This window comes from Biomphalaria glabrata, chromosome 6 (assembly GCF_947242115.1).
Source record: "Biomphalaria glabrata chromosome 6, xgBioGlab47.1, whole genome shotgun sequence".
Taxonomy (NCBI): domain Eukaryota; kingdom Metazoa; phylum Mollusca; class Gastropoda; family Planorbidae; genus Biomphalaria; species Biomphalaria glabrata.
The window spans coordinates 46,852,701-46,874,997 of NC_074716.1; the positions used below are offsets into that span (position 1 = coordinate 46,852,701).

Below are 22,297 nucleotides of genomic sequence, written 5' to 3' on the forward strand. Positions count from 1 at the left end.
AGATATGAATCAATAAAATAAAATAAATACTGGTAATTTATCACTAGATTTGATAGCAACAAGGCAACTAATACTTAAGTATTCACATGTATGGCTTAATTTGTTGGTTTTAGTCCCTTAAATGATTGTTAACACTATTTCTCCCTCACGCATTCTATGATACTTTAAACAATTATTTACTGTATCTGACAAAACATGAATCAATAAAAACAAATTCCCAATAAGTCAATTAATTAATTATTGGTAATTATTATTATTTTGGTTGATATCGAATAAGAAAAATAACTTCCACATTATTGTTTGATATAGTTTTAAAACTACTGACTTTTCGTACTTTTAAATTTTGTTTTTTTTTTCATGCTTTAAAGGCAGCCATCCATGTACGAATAGATTAACATGACGAAATTATTTTCTTTTTTAAAAGAATGTCTGTTGAATTTAGGATAAAAATCATAAAAGAAGATCCTATATCATTTGAACAGTAACAATTATAACCATTTTGTAGACCTAGCTATATGAAAAAGTTGAAAATGAACTCCCTTGACACTTAGCACTGAAGTGTTAACCAAACAAAAACCAAGACCCTGATTGAAGATCTACTCCCACGACTGAAGCACCAAACAACCCCCGAGAATATATCGTTGTAAGTAGCAAGCCGTGCTATCTCGCCTAGGACCAGAGGCGTAGAAACCAGGGCGCGAAGGGGGGTTCATTGCGTCAGGGCCTGTGATCGATGGGGCCAACAGAGTCCATTGAAATAAAACAAATATTTACAGGACGATTCGATTTTTTTTGGTCACATTCAACCTTTGAGTTTCTAGGGGGCCCACCGTCGTATTCTTAAGCCCAGAGCCACGGGTACCTTGCTGCGCTCCTGCCTCGAGCTTTATCTTTGAATAAAAAGTAACAGGTGCGACATATGAGACATCTGATCCGCGGTTCGGTTCCTGGAAACCCTCAAGTCAATGAAAATTCGAAAAAAAAAAGGGGGGGGGGGCGGATCAAGTAGCCAATCTAAGGAAGTTGTGCTTAGTTTTAAATCACGCTGTGTGGCTAATTTGCTAGAAGGCCAATGATTTAAAAAAAAGTCAATTGAATTGTTAATGTAATAAATGTTTTTTTTCAATAAAATTGGTGATTTCCCTTACTTTTAATTTTACAACGCTTTTGTCAAGTCACTCTGTCTGTCTGTCTGTTTGTGCGGTACAAATTTTGAACACGTTATTTCTCCAACGTTTTATTCTCGGACCAAGTTGAAACTTTACACACACACAAATATTAATTGTTTCTATCACAGCATGAATCAATAAAAAAAATAACCAATAAGTTAATTAAATATTGGTAATTAATTGGTCTGTTTGAAATTGGAAAAGGGAAATACATCTTTCGGTATTGATATCTATCTATCTATCTATCTATCTATCTATCTATCTATCTATCTATCTATCTATCTATCTATCTATCTATCTATCTATCTATCTGTCTGTCTGTCTGTCTGTCTGTCTGTCTGTATGTCTATTTATCTGTCTGTCTGTATGTCTGTTTATCTATCTATCTATCAATCTATCTATCTATCTATTTATCTATCTATCTATCTATTCATCTATCTATCTATCTATGTGTGTGTGTGCGTGTGTGTGTGTGTAAAAAAAAGAATTTTGTAATATTTTGCTTGTTCTAGGTTTCGAGAGGAGCTTCAGGCATTCATTACAAAAATATACAGCAAAATGAAAAAAAAAAAGAAGTATTAGCTAGTGAACCAGTTACTCGAGGGCCTCGGCTTGTATGATTCATAAATACCACGTACCATTTAGAAAGTGGAGATTATGTGACCAAGTCAGTTGTTAGTTTATGACGCTATGTCAACGTAACCTAGGAGAATCCGTTTGTTGACAAACACCTTGATTAGCTGATATCAGTCAGCGCGACAGTTGGGGCACGTATCTCCTGGATACTGTATAGCGGGGACTGTTACAAGGGTTCCCAAACTATATACATCTGCCGGACCACGATTTTTCTATTCAATCGAATTGCAGGGATGGAAGGCTTGTTAATGTACAGAATCACTCCCCGTAATCTATAAAGTTTTTGCCAGAAGTAGTAGAGGATATGGGCACTCCACTACCTATAAAATGTTTCCATAGGCATGTCTCTCAAATAGCCTCTGACAAACACTTCAAGTCCTGGCCTTCATATTGGTTCCGGCGGAACTGTTATGACTGATGAGAGAAGAGGCAAAGGCGAGCGATTAACGCCTAAACCAGTTAGCATCTCGCAGGAGAGGCTCGTAAGCCATGGCTGGCTACCCACCTAGGAGAAGGAAAACTCTGAATCCCTGAGGAAAATCAGAAGCCCCAGACCCCTTAGGCATCTTGCATCACACAGTGCTACACCTTGGAAGAATATGCGACGCCGATGATCACAAACTGTGTGGAGAGGGGCTTTGGGGGGGGGGGTATAGGCATAGTTCCGACTAAGTTAATGACTTACCACGTTTACATTTCACTTTTATGGTACCAACCATTAAATATATATAGTTCGTCCATCGTGGTTCCATGATGACCACCTTTGTCATCCAGGGGGCTGAGGGCTTTGCTCTAGGGTTTTGTGCCTCCTCATGTGGCTGGTGAGCCCGCAATGTTCCGCTGCACACTAGGCAGGTTATTCCAGCTGGAGCTAGTGTCGTGGGCCTTACTTTTTTTCTCTGGCGTTTTTCTTCTGACAGCGTTGTTCTCTTTTCCTCAGCAACCTGTGCGCCAGTTTTCACAGCGCGACCCTATGATGCTCTGTCATGTGGTTCTGTCTCCAAGGTGCCTGGGTCTATGCTGAACGCCTTCAGAGAAGCTTTGAAGGTGTCCCTGAAGCGTTTTCTTTGTCCGCCTTGCGATCGCTTTCCTTCCTTTAATTGGCCATACAGGAGGCGTTTAAGGATGCGGTGGTCTTCCATTCTGCAAACGTGTCCTGCCCATCGCAGCAGGTACAGAATCAGGATTGTGTGGATGCTTTGCAGATCCGCTCTTTGCTGGAATTTTTCTTGCCATTTGACATTCAGTATTTTTCTTAGACATGTCATGTAGAAGTGGTTCAGTTTCTAGACATTTCATGTAGAAGTGGTTCAGTTTCTTAGACATGTCATGTAGAAGTGGTTCAGTTTCTAGACATGTCATGTAAAAGTGGTTCAGTTTGTTAGACATGTCATGTAGAAGTGGTTCAGTTTCTTAGACATGTCATGTAGAAGTGGTTCAGTTTCTTAGACATGTCATGTAGAAGTGGTTCAGTTTCTTAGACATGTCATGTAGAAGTGGTTCAGTTTCTAGACATGTCATGTAGAAATGGTTCAGTTTCTAGACATGTCATGTAGAAGTGGTTCAGTTTCTTAGACATGTCATGTAGAAGTGGTTCAGTTTCTAGACATGTCATGTAGAAGTGGTTCAGTTTCTAGACATGTCATGTAGAAGTGGTTCAGTTTCTAGACATGTCACGTAGAAGTGGTTCAGTTTCTAGACATGTCATGTAGAAGTGGTTCAGTTTCTAGACATGTCATGTAGAAGTGGTTCAGTTTCTAGACATGTCATGTAGAAGTGGTTCAGTTTCTAGACATGTCACGTAGAAGTGGTTCAGTTTCTAGACATGTCATGTAGAAGTGGTTCAGTTTCTAGACATGTCATGTAGAAGTGGTTCAGTTTCTAGACATGTCATGTAGAAGTGGTTCAGTTTCTAGACATGTCATGTAGAAGTGGTTCAGTTTCTAGACATGTCATGTAGAAGTGGTTCAGTTTCTAGACATGTCATGTAGAAGTGGTTCAGTTTCTTTGCATGTTTTCTATACATCAACCATAGTAGCTCTGCGGCAGATGTAGGCCAAGACACACACTAAACAATAAAACTCAAAAACTTAGAAGCAATGTCAAACCTAACAATTTGGTTACACAATCAACTGATGCTAGAATGGGAAGGGGGAAGGGGAGAGAAGATGGAACGAAGGAGTTCGCAAACACACAAGTAGTTCGCTTAAGGGGAGACAAAAAGACACTAAAGTCAAAGCTGAGTTCCAAGGGCCACAAAAATGAAAATTGACATTGCAGGGCAAGGGAAGTAATCACTGAGCATTATTTATACTGCCTAAAAAAAACAAACAACTTAGTTTTATGAACAGCAGGAAATGTCCATAAAATGAGAGTTCTTACAATTGAACTATTTTGTTCAGCTTTAACAATGTGACTGTTTTAGATTACTGGAAGAAGTATGATTGATGTTTACGTACAAAAGGAGCTTCAATTGTGTTTAAAAATGGAAGATAGCTTAATCCTGAGCTTTTTGATAGGTGGGCTTCAATAACCATATTGGGTCTGAATCGCAAATGTAAAATCGTTTTTGGTAAATTTAACCGCTGCGGTTTCGATCGGGAAAGGTGTTTAGTTGTTACAGGTACACATAAAGTTGTAACTGAATATATTTTCGTTTATTTTCGTTCACAGCAAGTGGGAAAATGAGTAATATGAGAATCAAGTCAGTAGATCAGTTTATAAATGAATCAGGGCCCTTAGGAATATAGATATTCATTACTTTATCACTTTGAAACAAAAATCATGATATATATATATGTGTTACATTGTACGACAAATATGAAGCTAAGTGCCCAAGCAATGGATGATGTCTACGCTCTCTATATATATATTAAGACATTACTAGGCACCAAATTTTTAATGAACATTAAATTTATAGAAATATAATGGACAGCCCTGACCAGGGCACGAACCATCAACCGTCTGATTCGAAACAATAAAACAACATTTAAAATATAGTCCTCTGTGCTGCCTTTGTGTATATGTAATATGTATGCTTTGTATTACGCCTGTATTAAACTTGGTTGAAATACAAACTCTAAATTCACAGCTTGAGAATCCTTGTTTATCAGTCGACTCAGCAAAAAGTAATCATTGCAACAGTGAAACTGTTAGTGAATTCAGTCACTCAATGGCGGTGTGTTGACCTACTTTGTCGAGTAGTTTTAAACTGCACACATTCAATCTACATGTATCTACACTCACCTTTCAGCTTGTTTAACCCTCAAACACTCTTGACAACGATATGCTCTGGCCAAGAAGCAAATGGATTGGGACGGAGTCGTTTAGTCCCTTTCAATCACTCACGAGCTGAACTCGGTGACCTGTGTCTTGAAGGAACGAGGGAGGGCAGGGGGTAGACATGACGTCAAGCAGATTCATTGCCGCTTCGGTGATTTTGATCTTTGGCCCGTAATAGAAATGTGACTTGAAGTCTCCGTAACTATTTCCTGACTGATTCACTGATGTCTTTACTGATTTATTTTTCCATTCACTGATTTATTTTTCCATTCACTGATTAATTATTCCATTCTCTGATTTACAATTCCATTCACTGATTTATTATTCCATTCACTGATTTATTTTTCCATTTACTGATTTACCATTCCATTCACTGATTTATTATTCCATTCACTGATTTATTATTCCATTCACTGATTTATTTTTCCATTCACTGATTTATTATTCCATTCGCTGATTTACCATTCTATTCACTGATTTATTATTTCATTCACTGATTTACCATTCTATTCACGATTTATTATTTCATTCAGTGATTTACCATTCTATTCACTGATTTATTATTCCATTCTCTGATTTCCCCATCTGTTTACTGACAGCAGAACGTAGAGCACTTACTTACTTCACTGATAGAAAGGGTTCAAAAACCTGGTTTGATTGACTGCATTAGGTTTTGAATATGTTCCAATGCATACCAAATATTGAAGAATGTCAGGTGGTATGTCATTGTGTTGGCCACTCAATCGTCTGTTTACCCCCAAAGGTGGTCTTTAATGTGAACTGTATTTTCATCGTGTCCTAATGATCTAGAACTCCCTGATATGACGTCTACTTCTGTTCTCCCTGTGTCTCGCTGTATAGACAATTAGGATTGATGTATCACTTGTTACTCTTAGAGCTTCGTGTGTATCTTGTTGATGTCTTGTTCTGAAGGTTCAACAGTTTTGTATTTCATTTGTCTTATTAATTGTGTCTTGCTATGCGAGCATAAAGGACTATGTGGTAGCTCTTATTCGATGACTGTATCACAGTGATGCTCAAAATACGGCCCGCGGGCCAGATCCGGCCCGTGACGAGGTTCCATCCGGCCCGCCGAAACGTCGGTATAAAGTGTAGAAAATCTCCCCATCCCATTAAAAAATATATAAGGTTGAAAAATGTATCTTTACCTACGTTAAATTGGTACCAAGAGCTTTAACATTTATGCCTTTATGAAAAGGAAATTAAGAATCTACAAGAACCATTTTGGTCATGTGGCCCGCGACACGAGTGTCGGAAATTTAAATGGCTTGCAGGTTGAATTAGGTCGGGCATCACTGCTGTATCATATCGTGTCTTGCTTTGCGAGCATATTGGACTATGTGGTAGCTCTTATTCGATGACTGTATCATATCGTGTCATCTATAAATGTTTATAATATGTCTTGTTTATTTCTGCCTGTCTCCTCGGGTGGGTGACCTGTCTTCACGGTCCCACAAAGGCGACTTCCCGTGAGTCCCCCCCCCCTTTTTCGTATTCTCGCAACATTGAGACCTCTGTCACACCACTGCTGATGCCGTCTTCTTCCCCTGCCGTCTCCCCCCGCCCTGCATGTGTATTTATCGGGCATGTTTCAAACTTAAGAACTGTTAAAAGCGGCAGCCGAGAACTGCCAACTTTGGAAATGTTTGTCTGGCGAGGGGGGAAATCTGAGGGGAGGGGGGCGGTGCTGCACGAGAAAGAGGATGGGGGCGGGGTGAGGGAGATTGAGATTATAGGCCAATTTTTTTTTTAAAGCTAAATAAGGAGTGGTTAGTATATGTGTTCGCCTTTCTCGTAGGACTGTCGCAGTGCATTTTGCATGTGTGTTGAAATGTTTGTACTGATACCGTCCTAACTCCCCAAGGAGGCCACTTCCCTCTTTTTTTTTAAGGAATGCTAGTTGAAACTCTATGTTTAAACATCTAATTTTTTTTTTCATTGACCGTCAGTTGTGGGGAAGTTGACAACTCTTTTGAAAAAGTACGTTTGACATATGAACGTAGTGCTTTAAACAAAATTAGAAGGGGAAGACAATCGTTATGTTTTGTTTTTTTTCAAAAAGAGTTGTCTAGATTGTTAGAGTTATATTTAGAACGCTTTAAACGTCAAGTAAACACAAGGGATTAAGGCTTCATTTGGTTGTTGTTTATTTCCAGTGATTGTATGGAGTTCACTTTGTGTTTCTTTATATGAGCTACGGATCTTAATCTCATGTTGTTGCATTATTCTATCGTTACTTCAGTGTACGCCTGCGTAGGATACCAATCTATCATACACTGTATGTGGGCCATTTATTCTTGGATTAAAAAGATTACAGTCGTCTACAATGTCATCTTGTGTTTGCGGCTTTGTTTGTATAGTGTAATAGAAGTGTAACGGAATTAACTTCACGAGCCGTGCGATACAAGGTTTAATATTGTGGTGTTCAAAGGATTTTTGTTCACATAAATTGTTTTTTTCCCCGATTGAAATGATTGCAACTTAACGTAATTAACCGTAGTTGATTATAAAACTAAGCAGGTTGCTTCATCATCTCCGCCTTTGGTCCCGTGTGGGGTTAACACCACCAACCAACTTCCTTCAGGCGTCTTGGTTCTGGACGTCCCTTTCTTGGCGCCCCGTATTTCTGGACCATCCTCTCTTCCTCTTTTCTGGGTGGGGTGGGGGGTCCAGGTGAGGGCTTGTCTTGTATATATTGGATATAGGCTTGCTATGAGTGTAGTTTATATCCATCGCCAGAGTCTCTAGGGTATCTTCCTTCATAGGCTGCTCTTTAGTTACTAAGCACCAAAAAAAAAAAAAGCAGGTTGCTCGCTGGTTGCTTATCACTATATTGTTGTGTTTTTGAGTCCATTCACAATTGCGCATGTTGGTGTGATAGGCCTTGCCCCTGTAGTTGTTGATGGCTGTCTGACTTGTGACAGATTACTCTGGACTTGTCTGGGTTTCTTGTACGGGTGTATTCGATGTACTTAACTAACAAGTAACAAGACCTACACATGGAACAAATAGAAATAGACTAAGTCCAAACCGTTATACAAAATTAGATGTCGTTTAATATTGAAAAAGGCCACAGTCGAGTCTCTGTCTGTAATATCACGTTATTCCTCTGAAGTCCTTACACCAACTGACTTTATTTACATTAATAATCTCTAACCCAACTAAGTCGTGACGTCACTAAATGTCGCGTTCAAAGTCCGTCATCTATGGTGCGTCTCTATACAAACTAATAATACTGTCTCACATTTGTCAGTACCTGGAGTTTCTGGCTTAGATCAGTGAATTCATAAATCTCTGCAACAACCCAGTTTTTTTCTTTCAATTAGCATGTGTAGGAGGCGCGGTGGCTGAGCGGTAAAGCGCTTGGCTTCCGAACCGGGGGTCGAAGACTTGGATTTTTAATTTCGGGATCTTCGGGCGCCTCTGAGTCCACCCAGCTCTAAAGGGTTCGAGAGACACTAGTTGGGGAAAAGTAATGGCGGTTGGTCGTTGTGCTGGCCACATGGCACCCGAGTTAACTGTGGACACAGAAACATATTACCTTTACATCATCTGCCCTATAGATCGCAAGGTCTGAAGGTCTGAAAGGGGAACTTTACTTTTAAAGACGTGTATGCCCCCCTCCCTTTCCAATGTAAGGGAAATAATCACAGATGAATATTACAATACATTTAAGGGAGGCAACTAAACGAGGGTTAGCAGTAAATGATTATTTACAATGACAAAAACAATCAAACCGTCGATACACATAGAGAGTCTAGTTCCTAGAATCACCTGTCCTTACTGACAAACATTTTTACAGACCAACGACATCCTTTCCAGTGTCGCTCCAGGTCTACAATCCAGTTCACAGACAGCCCGAAGGACGGCTCTTTTCTTTTCCCTAGTTCCAGAGCTTCAGGCTCCTTAATTGCTTCTTGTGGCTTTTAAGCCGAGGAAGTCTTCTCTCTGTCAACAGTGTGTTCTTGTAAAATGTTGAAGAAAGTGCAGCTGCACACCATAAGCAGTGGCTGCTCACACTCAACTTTTGTAACACCATTTGATAAAATCACTACATTTAGAAACAGGAGACTAAAAAGTAAAGGAGAAAAACATCTAACACTGAGCCATAACTTACAAACACACACACACACACATATTCTGGAGAAAAACCACAAGGATAAATTGTGTTTCCTTATTCCATATGCTAGGATTAATTCAAATAAGAATCCTTTTTATCCAAGTTTGATAACAACTGGGGAAAAAACCAATGTCTCTATGCTTCTAATTAAACGTTAATGAATAAGCTTACACTTGTATAATCTCAGGACAGTGTGACTCAATCATCTTCTTTCATTGATTGGACGTTTGTTAATTATAAGATTTTCTGCTGTTCTCGTTCAACAAAATTGAATTTACTTTAAGGCTACGAATGTACAACTTAAGAAACACTTAGTCTACTATTGATCTCCACTGCTCCAGCACAGATTTTGAAGACACACCTAGCCAACACCCGGACGTGACCCAGATAACGTAACTTCATTAAAATTCCATTTTTCATTGACACATTGCATAGTTCATAGAGTATACCCACGAACTCAGAAATAGATTCGCCTTTCAATATTATATTTACCTTTGCGTATCAATATTGTATTTACCTTTGCGTATTTATCTGAATGACTCGGTTATAGATCTTTTTTTTTTTTTCATTGCATTTTTTACTTAGAATTTTTTGTTCAATGTGAAGCTTACGTGGCAAAGTATTTTATTTTTTTTAGCGGCCCCCGATAGGGGGAAAGACGCTGTTAGTTTTGTGTGGAATGTCTGTCCATCTGTCCGTTCCGTTTAGATCTCGTAAACTAGAAAAGATAGTGAAAATCCGATATCATAATATTTTAGACCATTCAAAGTTCTGATGCAAAGGCTAGTTTTCTCTTTTTCGAGAACTGCGTGAACTGCAGCCCAGGAATATACCCAAAGAACACTTAACTAACGGAATCTTTTTTTTTTACGGAAATTGTTTTTCCTGAGGAATAAGAGATTGACCCTTTACAAAAAAATTAGATCAATTAGATATTCATTATAAGACATCAGTAAAGCCAGGTTCACATCTAACTTCAGATTCACTTTCACCTATCATTTGGTCTGCTGGACCGCTGGGGCACCACACAAGATCTGTCAACCTTCTTTCTCCATTCTTCTCTGTCATTTGTCTTTGATAGAATTTTATTCTGATGTTCTTTCTGAAAACATTGAAACCTACCTGGGTGGATCACTTCGGGGGGGAGGGGTGGATTTTGAGTTTGTGTATCCACACAAACTGTCTTTGTAACCTTGTTTTGTTTAATTGTTGTTACTGATATTGAACAAGAGTGTTAACCCATCGATTTTTTAAGACCATTCGTTGATACTATGACGATATTGGACATTTTCATCTGTGACGGAAATACTATTAATTAGATTGCTTATTGGTGTATCCGGAGTACAGAATAAAGGAAGTGTTGATAAGCTTATATATATATATATATATGATCATTTATTTGGGATTTTTTAGCACTGCAGAAACACATTTTTTCAGCTCTTCCGTTTGGTGCTTATTTGAGTTGGCTACATTGAGGTCTAATTAAACGCCCTTGACATTGCTGAGTATATTGTGAAACTCCCCACAAGATCTCTAGGGTTCGATTCATTGTCGATAGAGGAGTTACGGTGGAATGGGGTGATTCTATCGTGCTGTTATGGCAAGTACACTCCCCCATCGAATTTAAATTGATGCAGGATCTCATAAACAGCTATCTTGATTTACCAGACTGTTCATTTAAATAAACAGATTTTTCTCTATGCCCTATGCCAAAACACAAACTTACTTACGCAGTAAAACGTATGTCTTATTTACTTCTTACTTACTTACTTAGTAAAATTTACTTACTTATTAAAAAGATCCTCCAGCGCCTTTCGGCGCATTGGGCTGCAAGCTGTCTCCACAAAGATCTGCCGCTGGCAATGTCTGAAGCCTCTTCTCACCTGGTGAACACAAACTACTAAACACTAAAATACATCATCTCTGCATTCTGCATATAAAATTTTGAACACTTTATTGGTCCCACGGTGGCTGAGCGGTAAAGCGCTTGGCTTTCAAACCTTGGTCCGGGTCCGAATCCTGGTGAATACTGGGATTTTAATTTCGGGATCTTTGGGCGTCTTTGAGTCCACCCAGCTGACATTAGTTGGGGGAAAGTAAAGGCGGTTGGTCGTTGTTATGGCCACATGACACCCTCGTTATTTATTTATCCCACCTTCCATTTTCGGATCAAGTTGAGACTTTGCAAATTAATCATTGTGCCTGACAAAACATGAATCAACCAAAACATTAACCAGTAAATTAATTAAAATTAGTTAAATTTGTTTGATATCGAAAAGAGGAATTAAATCTAACAGTATTGAGATAATAGGTTGTAAATGTGGAGTTCTTCCCCTTAGTATTTAAAAAAAAAAAAAAAAAAAAGCACTATTTTGCTTTTATTTATTTTATTTTTTTTAAATACACGATTACAGTTTGAGAGGCAGCCATCTTGTCTCATTTAGCAGGGGCTTTTTTTTTAAATGACATTCCTATTTCATCACGTCACAAGACGTGTACTTTAAGGCTGTTGTTTACGAGAGGTCATATGTCTTCTTCCCCCTACCTCTGTCCTTCCTGTTTCTCCATTTTCCAAAAAAGTCAGTGCGCGCGTGTGTGCTTACGTTTGTCTGATTGCACCCTGGGACCCTAGAATTTAGCTTGCGAGAACTGATAGACTTAGGCGAGGATGAAATCACTCAAGCGGAACGGCAGAGGTCTGCGTTTCAACAAGACAACAACGCCCGTGGTTTTGTTCTTTCATTCATTGATGCCCCATCCGTTGACTGTTAAATCATGGAATAATAACAATCGAATTCTAAATAGTGATGATAACATCATAGTCGAATGAAAAACAGAATAATACCATTTAGCGTAGCGACGCACCATAGTTGACAGACTTTGAACGCGACGTTTAGTGACGTCACGGAGAGTGGAGGTTTATTTATTTTTTTTTTTATTATTATTCAATTGGCATTATTTCTTCAAGGTGATAACATCGATTATTGACAGAGACTCGACTGTGGCCCATTCTGTACTAAACGATGGTTAAAATTGTTAACCAGTCTGGACCTTGTTGATGTCCAAGGGCTGAGCCGAAGGCTCTTCGAGCCCTAAGTTTGAAAAAAAACCTGTTTGGACGCCAAACAGTAAAAAAAAAAAAAAACTGTGAGAACACAGTTCTGTTTGAGAGAGACCCGAGTCAATGCCTATGTGAAACATTGCTGTTTCCAATGCCTTTGGCCCCCGACGCATGCTTGGCTACACATGGCCGAAGGCCGAGGGCACCGGGAGCCTCCGCCATTTTCCTTCGTTGTACCAAGCTAGCCGTGGGGGACCCGCCATTTATGTAACCGTCCCTTTGAGGAACAGCGCATGGATGTGGGACGTGTTCGTGGGGACTTTTTTTACAACCCCGCCCGTACAATGGGTGGACTCTCGTCTACCCGTGGGCATCCCCACGGGAGTCTTGTGTTGCTACCCATTTAGCCTAGCCATTTCCTCTAATGGCCGTTTCCACGCGAGCGCCACGATGAGGCAGGGCAACCAAAACCTAGGTATTCACTTGTTCTTGCGATGAAATAAACAACTCAGTGATCGGTACACTAAGGCTGACAACTCCATGCCTAATTTAATTCATTTCTTTTTTTTTTTTTTACTATGAAAAATTATAAGAGTCAAACCGAAATGTGGCCAACGAGCTAGTAATTCTTTTCTCAGCGATATACATTAATTCTAAAATTTATAGGAAAATCGATAGAGCCGTTTTTGAGATCTGTGCCCAGATTCCAATTTCCATGAACGCATCTTCCTACCTATATATCCTAAGCCTGGCGAATAGATTTATTGACTATATAACCAGAGAATATTGTGCGTGCGTGTTTGTGTGCTCATAAAAAGACTGGAGTGAAAGCGCGTATATTATCTTTATTTTAGTCGCTTATTGTATTGTCTCTGTAATTTGACTCCGTACCACCCGTTCCTGTTTAATGCTCGCTTCTTATGTCATTCCTCTGCTAAATCTGACTTGTTTTTCAAGTAAAATGTATTGAGAAAAGAAATGCACAAAGCAGCTAGTATTTTTAATTTTATTTTATTAACAGGATAGTTTTTCTCGTTGAAGTGCTATTACATTCAGAAAAAGATCATTTTTATCGAAGTTAGTTCCCTTTGATTTCCATGCTCTAATAGCACTAGGGAAGAAAGAGTATTTGTACAAATTTGTCCTAAAATATGGAACAAGGAATGTGTCTTTATTTTTGTGTCTTTCTGAGTATTTTATTAAATTTTGTTTTTGTATTTGAAGATTATGGTTCAGTGATTTATGTATGATTGCTACTATACTTTTAAGTCTTCTATCCTGAAAAGTTTCTAAATTTAGTGATTTTACTAAAGGTGTTGCTCTTATCAAATGTGAATATTCGTTTGCAATGAATCTCACTGCTCTATTTTGTGTCTTTTCTAGTTTCTAGTCTTTTCAAGGTTAGGCCGAAAATAGAAATCTCACTATACAAACCAACTTTAACCAACACACCAGCAACCACAATGTCAATACATTTTTAATCATCCTTCCGTTCAGTTCTGTGTGAAAGCAGCTTAAACATTTCCTATTCTGTGGCCTGTGCTTGTAAATTAATTCTAATTCCATTTCTCTGTTTATAAGTGCATGCTTATTTATTTATTTGTAGTTTGATTTCAGTGATTATCCTTTTGATTTTGACCCTTGCAGTGTTATTGCAAATTTCAACCCATTGCTTAATGTAATTTTTGGGTTAAAAAATTTGCTTGATGCTCATCAGGATATGTTTTTTTAAAATGCGTCAATAGATTAAACCAACATTTGTTAAGGTCGGATGGATATTGTAAAATTACTCAAAGAGACATTTATACAAATAAACTAGTTCAAACCGGTCAAAACCATTCCTGTTTGGATGCATCTGCACATAATGAGTTTCCCGGACTCGGACATTCCAGAAATTATAGTTACCTGTGATAAGGTAAGAATAAGTCAGAGTAATTAGAACACACTTCTTATATTAGCCACATAGATAATGAGTCGGATGATAATCTTGATATCATAATAAATGGAAGCCAGTATATTTGAAGAAAGCCTCGAGGGATTATATAATTGCCTCTCGACACATTCAGTTAGCAACTTCGTAACAAGCAAAATATATATAAAAATCTTTAAAAAAAACACTCTTATCTAAAGGGGAAGAACTCCCTCCTTAAAACTATATCTGCCAATAATGTACAAGTTATTTTCCTTATTCGATATTTAACTAAATAATTAATTACCAATAATTAATTGACTAATTGAGTGAGAACTTTTGTTTATTGATTCATGTTTTGTTAGGTAGGGCGTTTAGAATCCGAAGTGATGGGTCTCGATTTCGGCTTGGGTTTGAAACTTTTGGATTATTTGGACGCCTCTGAGTCAACACAACTCCAATGAGTCCTTGGTCTAAGTTTGAGGTAGTAAAAGCAGGGGGTGGTCGTGCTGGTCGCATGACATCATCGCTAACCATCACCCATAGAAACAGAGCAGCTTTGGGGGATTTGACCTTTTTGTGGCCCCTGCATTTTGCATAATTTTTTTTATATTTAATGTAAAAAAAAACACTCATTTGGGAGCCCCCCTCAAGTGGGGGCCCGGGGGGGATTTTCACATTCTCCCCCTCCTTCCCCCACCCTAACTTCGCCTCTGCACTCTCTACTCTAGTTATGGAAATAGAGTAACTTCTGCCCGTTTAGAATCCCCTCCAGGGAGGCCCTAGGCTAAGATGTTCTTACACACATAGGTGTAAGGTATACCTACGTAAAACGTTGAAATAACTTGACATGGATGTGTCAATGTTTGTCTTGCATTGACCCCTACCTGGTAAACATCTTGGTCAAAGGTCATTCTCTTTGTGAGGGTAGGTAAGGAGTAACGTTTTTTTGCGTGCCTCTAAAACTTAGGGTCCTTTTTTCCTTATTCGTATCTTCTTTAAAAGAGACTTAGTCAAACTCAGTGGCTTCACTAGGCAGGTGCGGGGGGTGCGGGCCGCACCGGGTGACACCGACCCTAGTGACGCCACTGATCAAACTAAATGGCATTTTTTATTGTCTTTGAGCTCTGGGTGCAAATTAAAGGCAGTAAAACAAAAGCTACAAATTTAAATTATTTAGATCTAGATCTAAATGGAGAATTTCCATAAAGGGGGCAAATCTATAAATACTTAGCTTGTTTTTGTGTCTGGTGTACAAGAGTAGAAGTATTAATATTTAATAAGCCATACATTTTACAAAGCATATTTTATCTGTAACTTTTTTAGCGCTGCAGAATCAGATTTCTAAACTCTTCCGCTGGTAACACATAGTAAGGTTTATTTTTAAGTTGGCATCAGTAATATTTCACTTTAGCGTCCCTAACGTTGTTAATTGTGTCTATTTATTTCAATATGTCTTCTAATAATCCTTATCACGAGTCGTTTGAAGAGCAAGAATTCTGTTGGATTTCCTTCTCACTTCCTTGATTCATTGGACATGAAGTTTCGGAGGTGACGATGATATAAAATAAATACGACTAAGATACAAAAATGACAAAGTGTAGATATAATTTTCTTGAGTTTTATTTCTTTTAAAATCGAACTTGAAACAATAAATACTAGTCGACCTACGGCGTAGCATACGCCGCTATTTTGCAGGGCCGGCCTTAGGCCACTGTAACCTATGCGACCGCTGTGGGCCCCGCACTTTCATAGGACCCGCGCTAATTCTAGGTGTAAATTATTTAATTAAATCATTTTATAACTTATAACAGATTTCCCGTGGCCGCCTGATTTACCAGGAGCTCCTGGAAATCTCCTGAAATTGCAAAATATACTAAAAAGACCTGGAAATCTACGTAAATTATTAAAATCTTTTGAAAACTCATACAAATCTCATGAAATATATAGACAAAAATTGTCATTTTGGGGTGTCATTCAATGTGGAAAACGCCAATCCTACTGCATTATACAATACCCGTAATTGTGGAATCTGGTGAAAGAAGCTTCTCGCGCCTCAAACTAGTGCAGAATTACTTGAGGTCAACAATCCTCGTAGACAGATTGAAACATTTGGAAATTCTTGCTATTGAGCGTCAGCTATATAGGAATTAGAATTTTTATGATATACTGTATGACTTCGCTACACGCAAGGCTCATAAAGTAATTCTGTACGTAGTAAAGAATGAATAAAATGAAAAGGCGATTTTTTTTTCTATTACAAACTCTTAATTTTCATTTATTATCCGTACCCCTACCCAAACTTGGGCCCGAGAAATCCATCTCGCATAGGGCCCTACAATGGTTGGGTCCGGCCCTGCTATTTAGTGACGAGTGAATACAGACTTGACCCTTCATTTTCCCGCCTTTTTGTCACCTAACCTATCTCATGCACGTGGACCTGCACTCATGATCATCCGATCACGTGACGTTATATCCTTACGACTTGACCTTGTCCTGCATAGACGTTTAAGCGTGGCAATTCCCTTTCCTCTATTATTAGGAAAATCCCACAATAACTTCCGAGTTCTTTAAAAAAAATTTCCAGTAAATTGAATCCTTCAGCTATGAAAATATTTAATACGGTAATTATTTATGTATTTTTTTTTAAAATTACATGCATGGCTGCAACAATTCAGAAACATCTGTTGTAGAGAATAAGAGTTGTCTTTGTTAAAACGTCTCTAGAATTAGATCTATTGGAGACTTTTCACTCTTGCCAACGAAATAAAAAAGAATAGTTTGACCAAATGTGGCAGTTCATCTTCGTGTCTCCTTTAATAGCGCTAATTGTTTTGAAACAAGTCATAGAGGGAACGTCTTAAGCTTCCTGTATATTGGTTTCATTTTGTGCTTTTTTATTCTGCAGTGCTGAACAATTTAAAGAAAAGAACATGAACCTCTTAAAAAAACATATCTTATCTGCACTTTAGTTAGTTTGTACGCCGGATACATCAAAAAGCTAGCTATTTTTAGTTTTTCCATTTTGTATTAAATCTTTAAATTTGAGGTTGTATATATATATATATATATACATCAAGGAAACCAATTGGAATAAAAAGATCTAGAGAGGAAATAAAAAGGGTTTAATGTAAATATACGAATGGGATTTTGGGGGACTTTGGATGATAAATAGATTTACGTTATAGATAGAATTGATTGTACTGCAGTTGGAATGTTATTTGTGAAAATTCAGTTTAAACAAATTGGTTTTGTCTGAACAGAAAACTTTATTACTAATATGACTTGTCTTTGAGTCTGAAGATGAATGAGGAATGCGGAATCTCCCTGTGGTTACGCAGCCCCAGCTGCGATCTAAATATTTTGCTACACCTTGTGCAGGCATAACTTTTCGCAGTCTGCGTCTGACCTCGGCAGTGGATTTTCTTTCGGTCTCAAATGTGTATCCCGCGGCCTTTGTGAGTGACCTCCTAGCATGTGAAGTCTGGACGTGGCGGCCTGTGCGAAGCGTCACAAAACTAGACAACTCGGACAGAGATGCAACAACCAGCACAGTGCCGTGGAGCACTCTAGAGCAGAAAAAAAAAGAAAAAAAAAGTTTCCACTTTCAGACCTTGCGATCTATGGGGCAGATGATGATAAGGCTGATAAGGTCATCTGTTTCTATGGCCAACGGTTAACGAGTAGGTTGTCATGTGGCCAGCACAACGACCAACCGACTTTACCTTCCCCAACCTAAGTCAGGTATCCATTAGAGTTGGGTGCACTCAGGGACGCCCTAAAAATCCGAAATTCAGAATTCCCAGCCTTCACCGAGATTCGAACCCAGGACCCCAGGTTTGGAAGCCAAGCGCTTAACCACTCAGCCACCGCTCCCCCCCCCCTCCAGAGCAGAATAACACACTGAGAAAGTCTCTGGTCATTCACTTCACCCAAACTCGTCCCCAGACGTCTTGACCAAATCTTGCTTCTGGAAAAAGGATGGGCTTTAGGGCGAGATAGTGAGGTCGACGTGTCGCGCGAATCTTCATAACTTCAATGGAAATATTCAACGCAAGTCACTTAGTCATCCACCGCCCCCTAAACTGACCGCCACCTCCTTATTACCATACCATTACATATTTCAATGCTTTCCAATAACATGTACGCAAACACACACACATATATTAGAAATGTTTTTCCCCACTTTAATCATGAGGTCATAAAGACCTGAATGTGTTCCAGTTCTGTACTTCAGGATGAAATGAGCATGAGATTATAAACACTGAACATTTGTCATCTTTCTGTTTGAGTTTATTTTATCTACCTGTGTCTGTATCTGTGTAACAATATAAACATGTCACTCTTCACGGCTTCAACGTGCATCTGTTTATTTCCCCCTTTTATTCGTTGTTTTTTTTTTTTAATTTTCTTTGCATGAGCGACGCGGGGACTGCGCCATGGATGTGTATGTTGTGTGTGTATGTCGGTGATGCTAAAACCACAGTCCGCGGGCCTTATCGGAGCCCCGTGTCACAATGTTATCCAGCCTTTCAAAAATTCTGCTCACGGCGTATTCTAAAGCCTCGCAGGAGTTCCATGAGACGCGATGTTTTTTTTTTAATTACAAAGCTTACATCAACTCACTCTGTCTGTCTATCTGGTAAAAAAATGTGTACACGTTATTTCTGCCACACCCTTTTTCGGATCAAGTTCAAACTTTGCACAATTATTCATTTGCATAGACAAAACATGAATCAATATAAAATTAACCAGTTAGCCATTTAATTATTTAATTATTAATTAATTATTTTGTTTGGTACCAACAAGTGAAATCGATCCGTCAGTATTCACAGATGAACTAAATATGTAGGGTTTCGTCCCCTTAGATAATTGAACAAGCTATTTTGTACACCGGATATACCAGAAAAGATAAGCTATTTATAAATATACCGCCATATATGAAAATCTCCAACTCTGGAGAGACATTTCCGTTAACATACAACGAAACAAATATAAAACATTCTATTGTTTACTGTAATACTCCAATTATTTCAATTAATATAAAGACTTCTCTTACAAATGCCGAGGGATACACATTTGAGATACAAAGGGAAGCGACTGCTAAGGACAGGCGTAGACGGCGAAAAGATTATTTAAACCTGCCACCTGCGGATAACGGTTTCGTCTGTGTCGAAGCGGCAAAATATCTAGGTCACAGATAAGACTGCGAAGCCATGTGTCATACTGCACTCCTTATATATTCTCGGCCTCGAAGGCAAACATCATTATATCATTTTTATTATGTTTGGTTTCCTTTGAGAATATCTACGATCAGTTTGTAGACAGTCAAGTAATATAGCTTTTAGGCTGCGTTTACACTGAGCGGTCTGAAATTTGGCTTTGTCTGTCCGAGTATCAATAACTAGTAAAAAATAAAATCATGAAAAAAAATATAGCACTGCCATATTGCTATGACTGACACGTGATCTATTGATCTATTGGTTCTCTGTAAGTAGCACTCGAAACTGAACGAGTGGTCAAAGTAAGCCAGCAAACCCTCAACGCAGTGTCATTGATTCATGCCCTAGGCCTAGAATATACTGGCGACGTGCGTACAGCTAATTTTAAATTTCTTATGAGTGCATTATAACCAACGAGGTTCTTCCTTCAAGCAATCTATGTACCCGAAGATGACCAGATAATCTTCTTTACTGTGCAGCCTACGCAAGATAAACATAATCTTATATAATGTGCAGCCTACACAAGATAAACACAATCTTATATAATGTGCAGCCTACACAAGATAAACACAATCTTATACAATGTGCAGCCTACACAAGATAAACACAATCTTATTTAATGTGCAGCCTACACAAGATAAACACAATCTTATATAATGTGCAGCCTACACAAGATAATCACAATCTTATATAATGTGCAGCCTATGCAAGATAAACACAATCTTATATGATGTGCAGCCTACACAAGATAAACACAATCTTATACAATGTGCAGCCTACACAAGATAAACACAATCTTATATAATGTACAGCCTTCATAAGATAAACACAATCTTATATAATGTGCAGCCTACACAAGATAAACACAATCTTATATAATGTGCAGCCTACACAAGATAAACACAATATTTTACAATGTGCAGCCTACACAAGATAAACACAATCTTATATAATGTGCAGCCTACACAAGATAAACACAATCTTATATAATGTGCAGCCTACACAAGATAAACACAATCTTATATAATGTGCAGCCTACGCAAGATAAACACAATCTTATATGATGTACAGCCTACACAAGATAAACACAATCTTATACAATGTGCAGCCTACACAAGATAAACACAATCTTATATAATGTGCAGCCTACACAAGATAAACACAATCTTATATAATGTGCAGCCTACACAAGATAAACACAATCTTATATAATGTGCAGCCTACACAAGATAAACACAATATTTTACAATGTGCAGCCTACACAAGATAAACACAATCTTATATAATGTGCAGCCTACACAAGATAAACACAATCTTATATAATGTGCAGCCTACACAAGATAAACACAATCTTATATAATGTGCAGCCTACACAAGATAAACACAATCTTATATAATGTGCAGCCTACACAAGATAAACACAATCTTATATAATGTGCAGCCTACACAAGATAAACACAATATGTTACAATGTGCAGCCTACACAAGATAAACACAATCTTATCTAATGTGCAGCCTACACAAGATAAACACAATCTTATATAATGTGCAGCCTACACAAGATAAACACAATCTTATATAATGTGCAGCCTACGCAAGATAAACACAATCTTATATAATGTGCAGCCTACACAAGATAAACACAATCTTATACAATGTGCAGCCTACACAAGATAAACACAATCTTATACAATGTGCAGCCTACACAAGATAAACACAATCTTATATAATGTGCAGCCTACGCAAGATAAACACAATATTTTACAATGTGCAGCCTACACAAGATAAACACAATCTTATATAATGTGCAGCCTACACAAGATAAACACAATCTTATATAATGTGCAGCCTACGCAAGATAAACACAATATTTTACAATGTGCAGCCTACACAAGATAAACACAATCTTATATAATGTGCAGCCTACACAAGATAAACACAATCTTATATAATGTGCAGCCTACGCAAGATAAACACAATCTTATATAATGTGCAGCCTACACAAGATAAACACAATCTTATACAATGTGCAGCCTACACAAGATAAACACAATCTTATATAATGTGCAGCCTACACAAGATAAACACAATCTTATATAATCTGCAGCCTACACAAGATAAACACAATCTTATATAATGTGCAGCCTACACAAGATAAACACAATCTTATATAATGTGCAGCCTACACAAGATAAACACAATCTTATATGATGTACAGCCTACACAAGATAAACACAATCTTATATAATGTGCAGCCTACACAAGATAAACACAATCTTATATAATGTGCAGCCTACGCAAGATAAACACAATCTTATATAATGTGCAGCCTACACAAGATAAACACAATCTTATACAATGTGCAGCCTACACAAGATAAACACAATCTTATACAATGTGCAGCCTACACAAGATAAACACAATCTTATATAATGTGCAGCCTACACAAGATAAACACAATCTTATATAATGTGCAGCCTACACATAAATATACATATCTAATATATAAAGCAGAAAGTAATGCGCATGTATGTATGTATCATGTATATGTCCCAAATAAAAATCAAAACCGTTAGACCAATCTAGATAAAACTTGGCATAAATGTCATGGCTGAGACTTTAGTGTATGTTTAATGTCCCTTCCACAACCGGAGGGCCCTAAAAATAGGCAAAAAAAAAAAGTACTTAACTATATCTCTATTAAAGAACGAGACTTTTTAACAAAATCGGGTTAACTCGTTTATACAGTATTTTATATTTGATATGAAAGGTCGACTGAACGGGTAAACCCATTTTCACAGTCTACTTTTATTTTCGTGGTAAATGTGAACGGAACATTCTCCTTGTTTGAAATAGATCTAAATTCAATCCAGTAGA

The 22,297-nt window shown here is 38.0% G+C and overlaps 1 protein-coding gene across 4 annotated transcripts in view; it reads left to right on the plus strand.

Moving 5' to 3' along the window:
• LOC106053814 (four and a half LIM domains protein 2-like) overlaps positions 1-22,297 on the plus strand; it is a 176,410-nt gene that overhangs the window by 63,388 nt on the left and 90,725 nt on the right. Inside the window, exons 1-2 of one of the 4 annotated variants that reach the window (XM_056032849.1) lie at positions 7,233-7,516; positions 14,035-14,204. The exons of the other annotated variants lie outside the window; for them this stretch is intronic. Coding sequence (XP_055888824.1) covers positions 14,139-14,204 — 66 coding nt within the window. The 5' untranslated portion in view covers positions 7,233-7,516; positions 14,035-14,138. Of the gene's footprint in view, positions 1-7,232; positions 7,517-14,034; positions 14,205-22,297 lie in introns of those variants that run through there. 4 annotated transcript variants of the gene reach the window in all.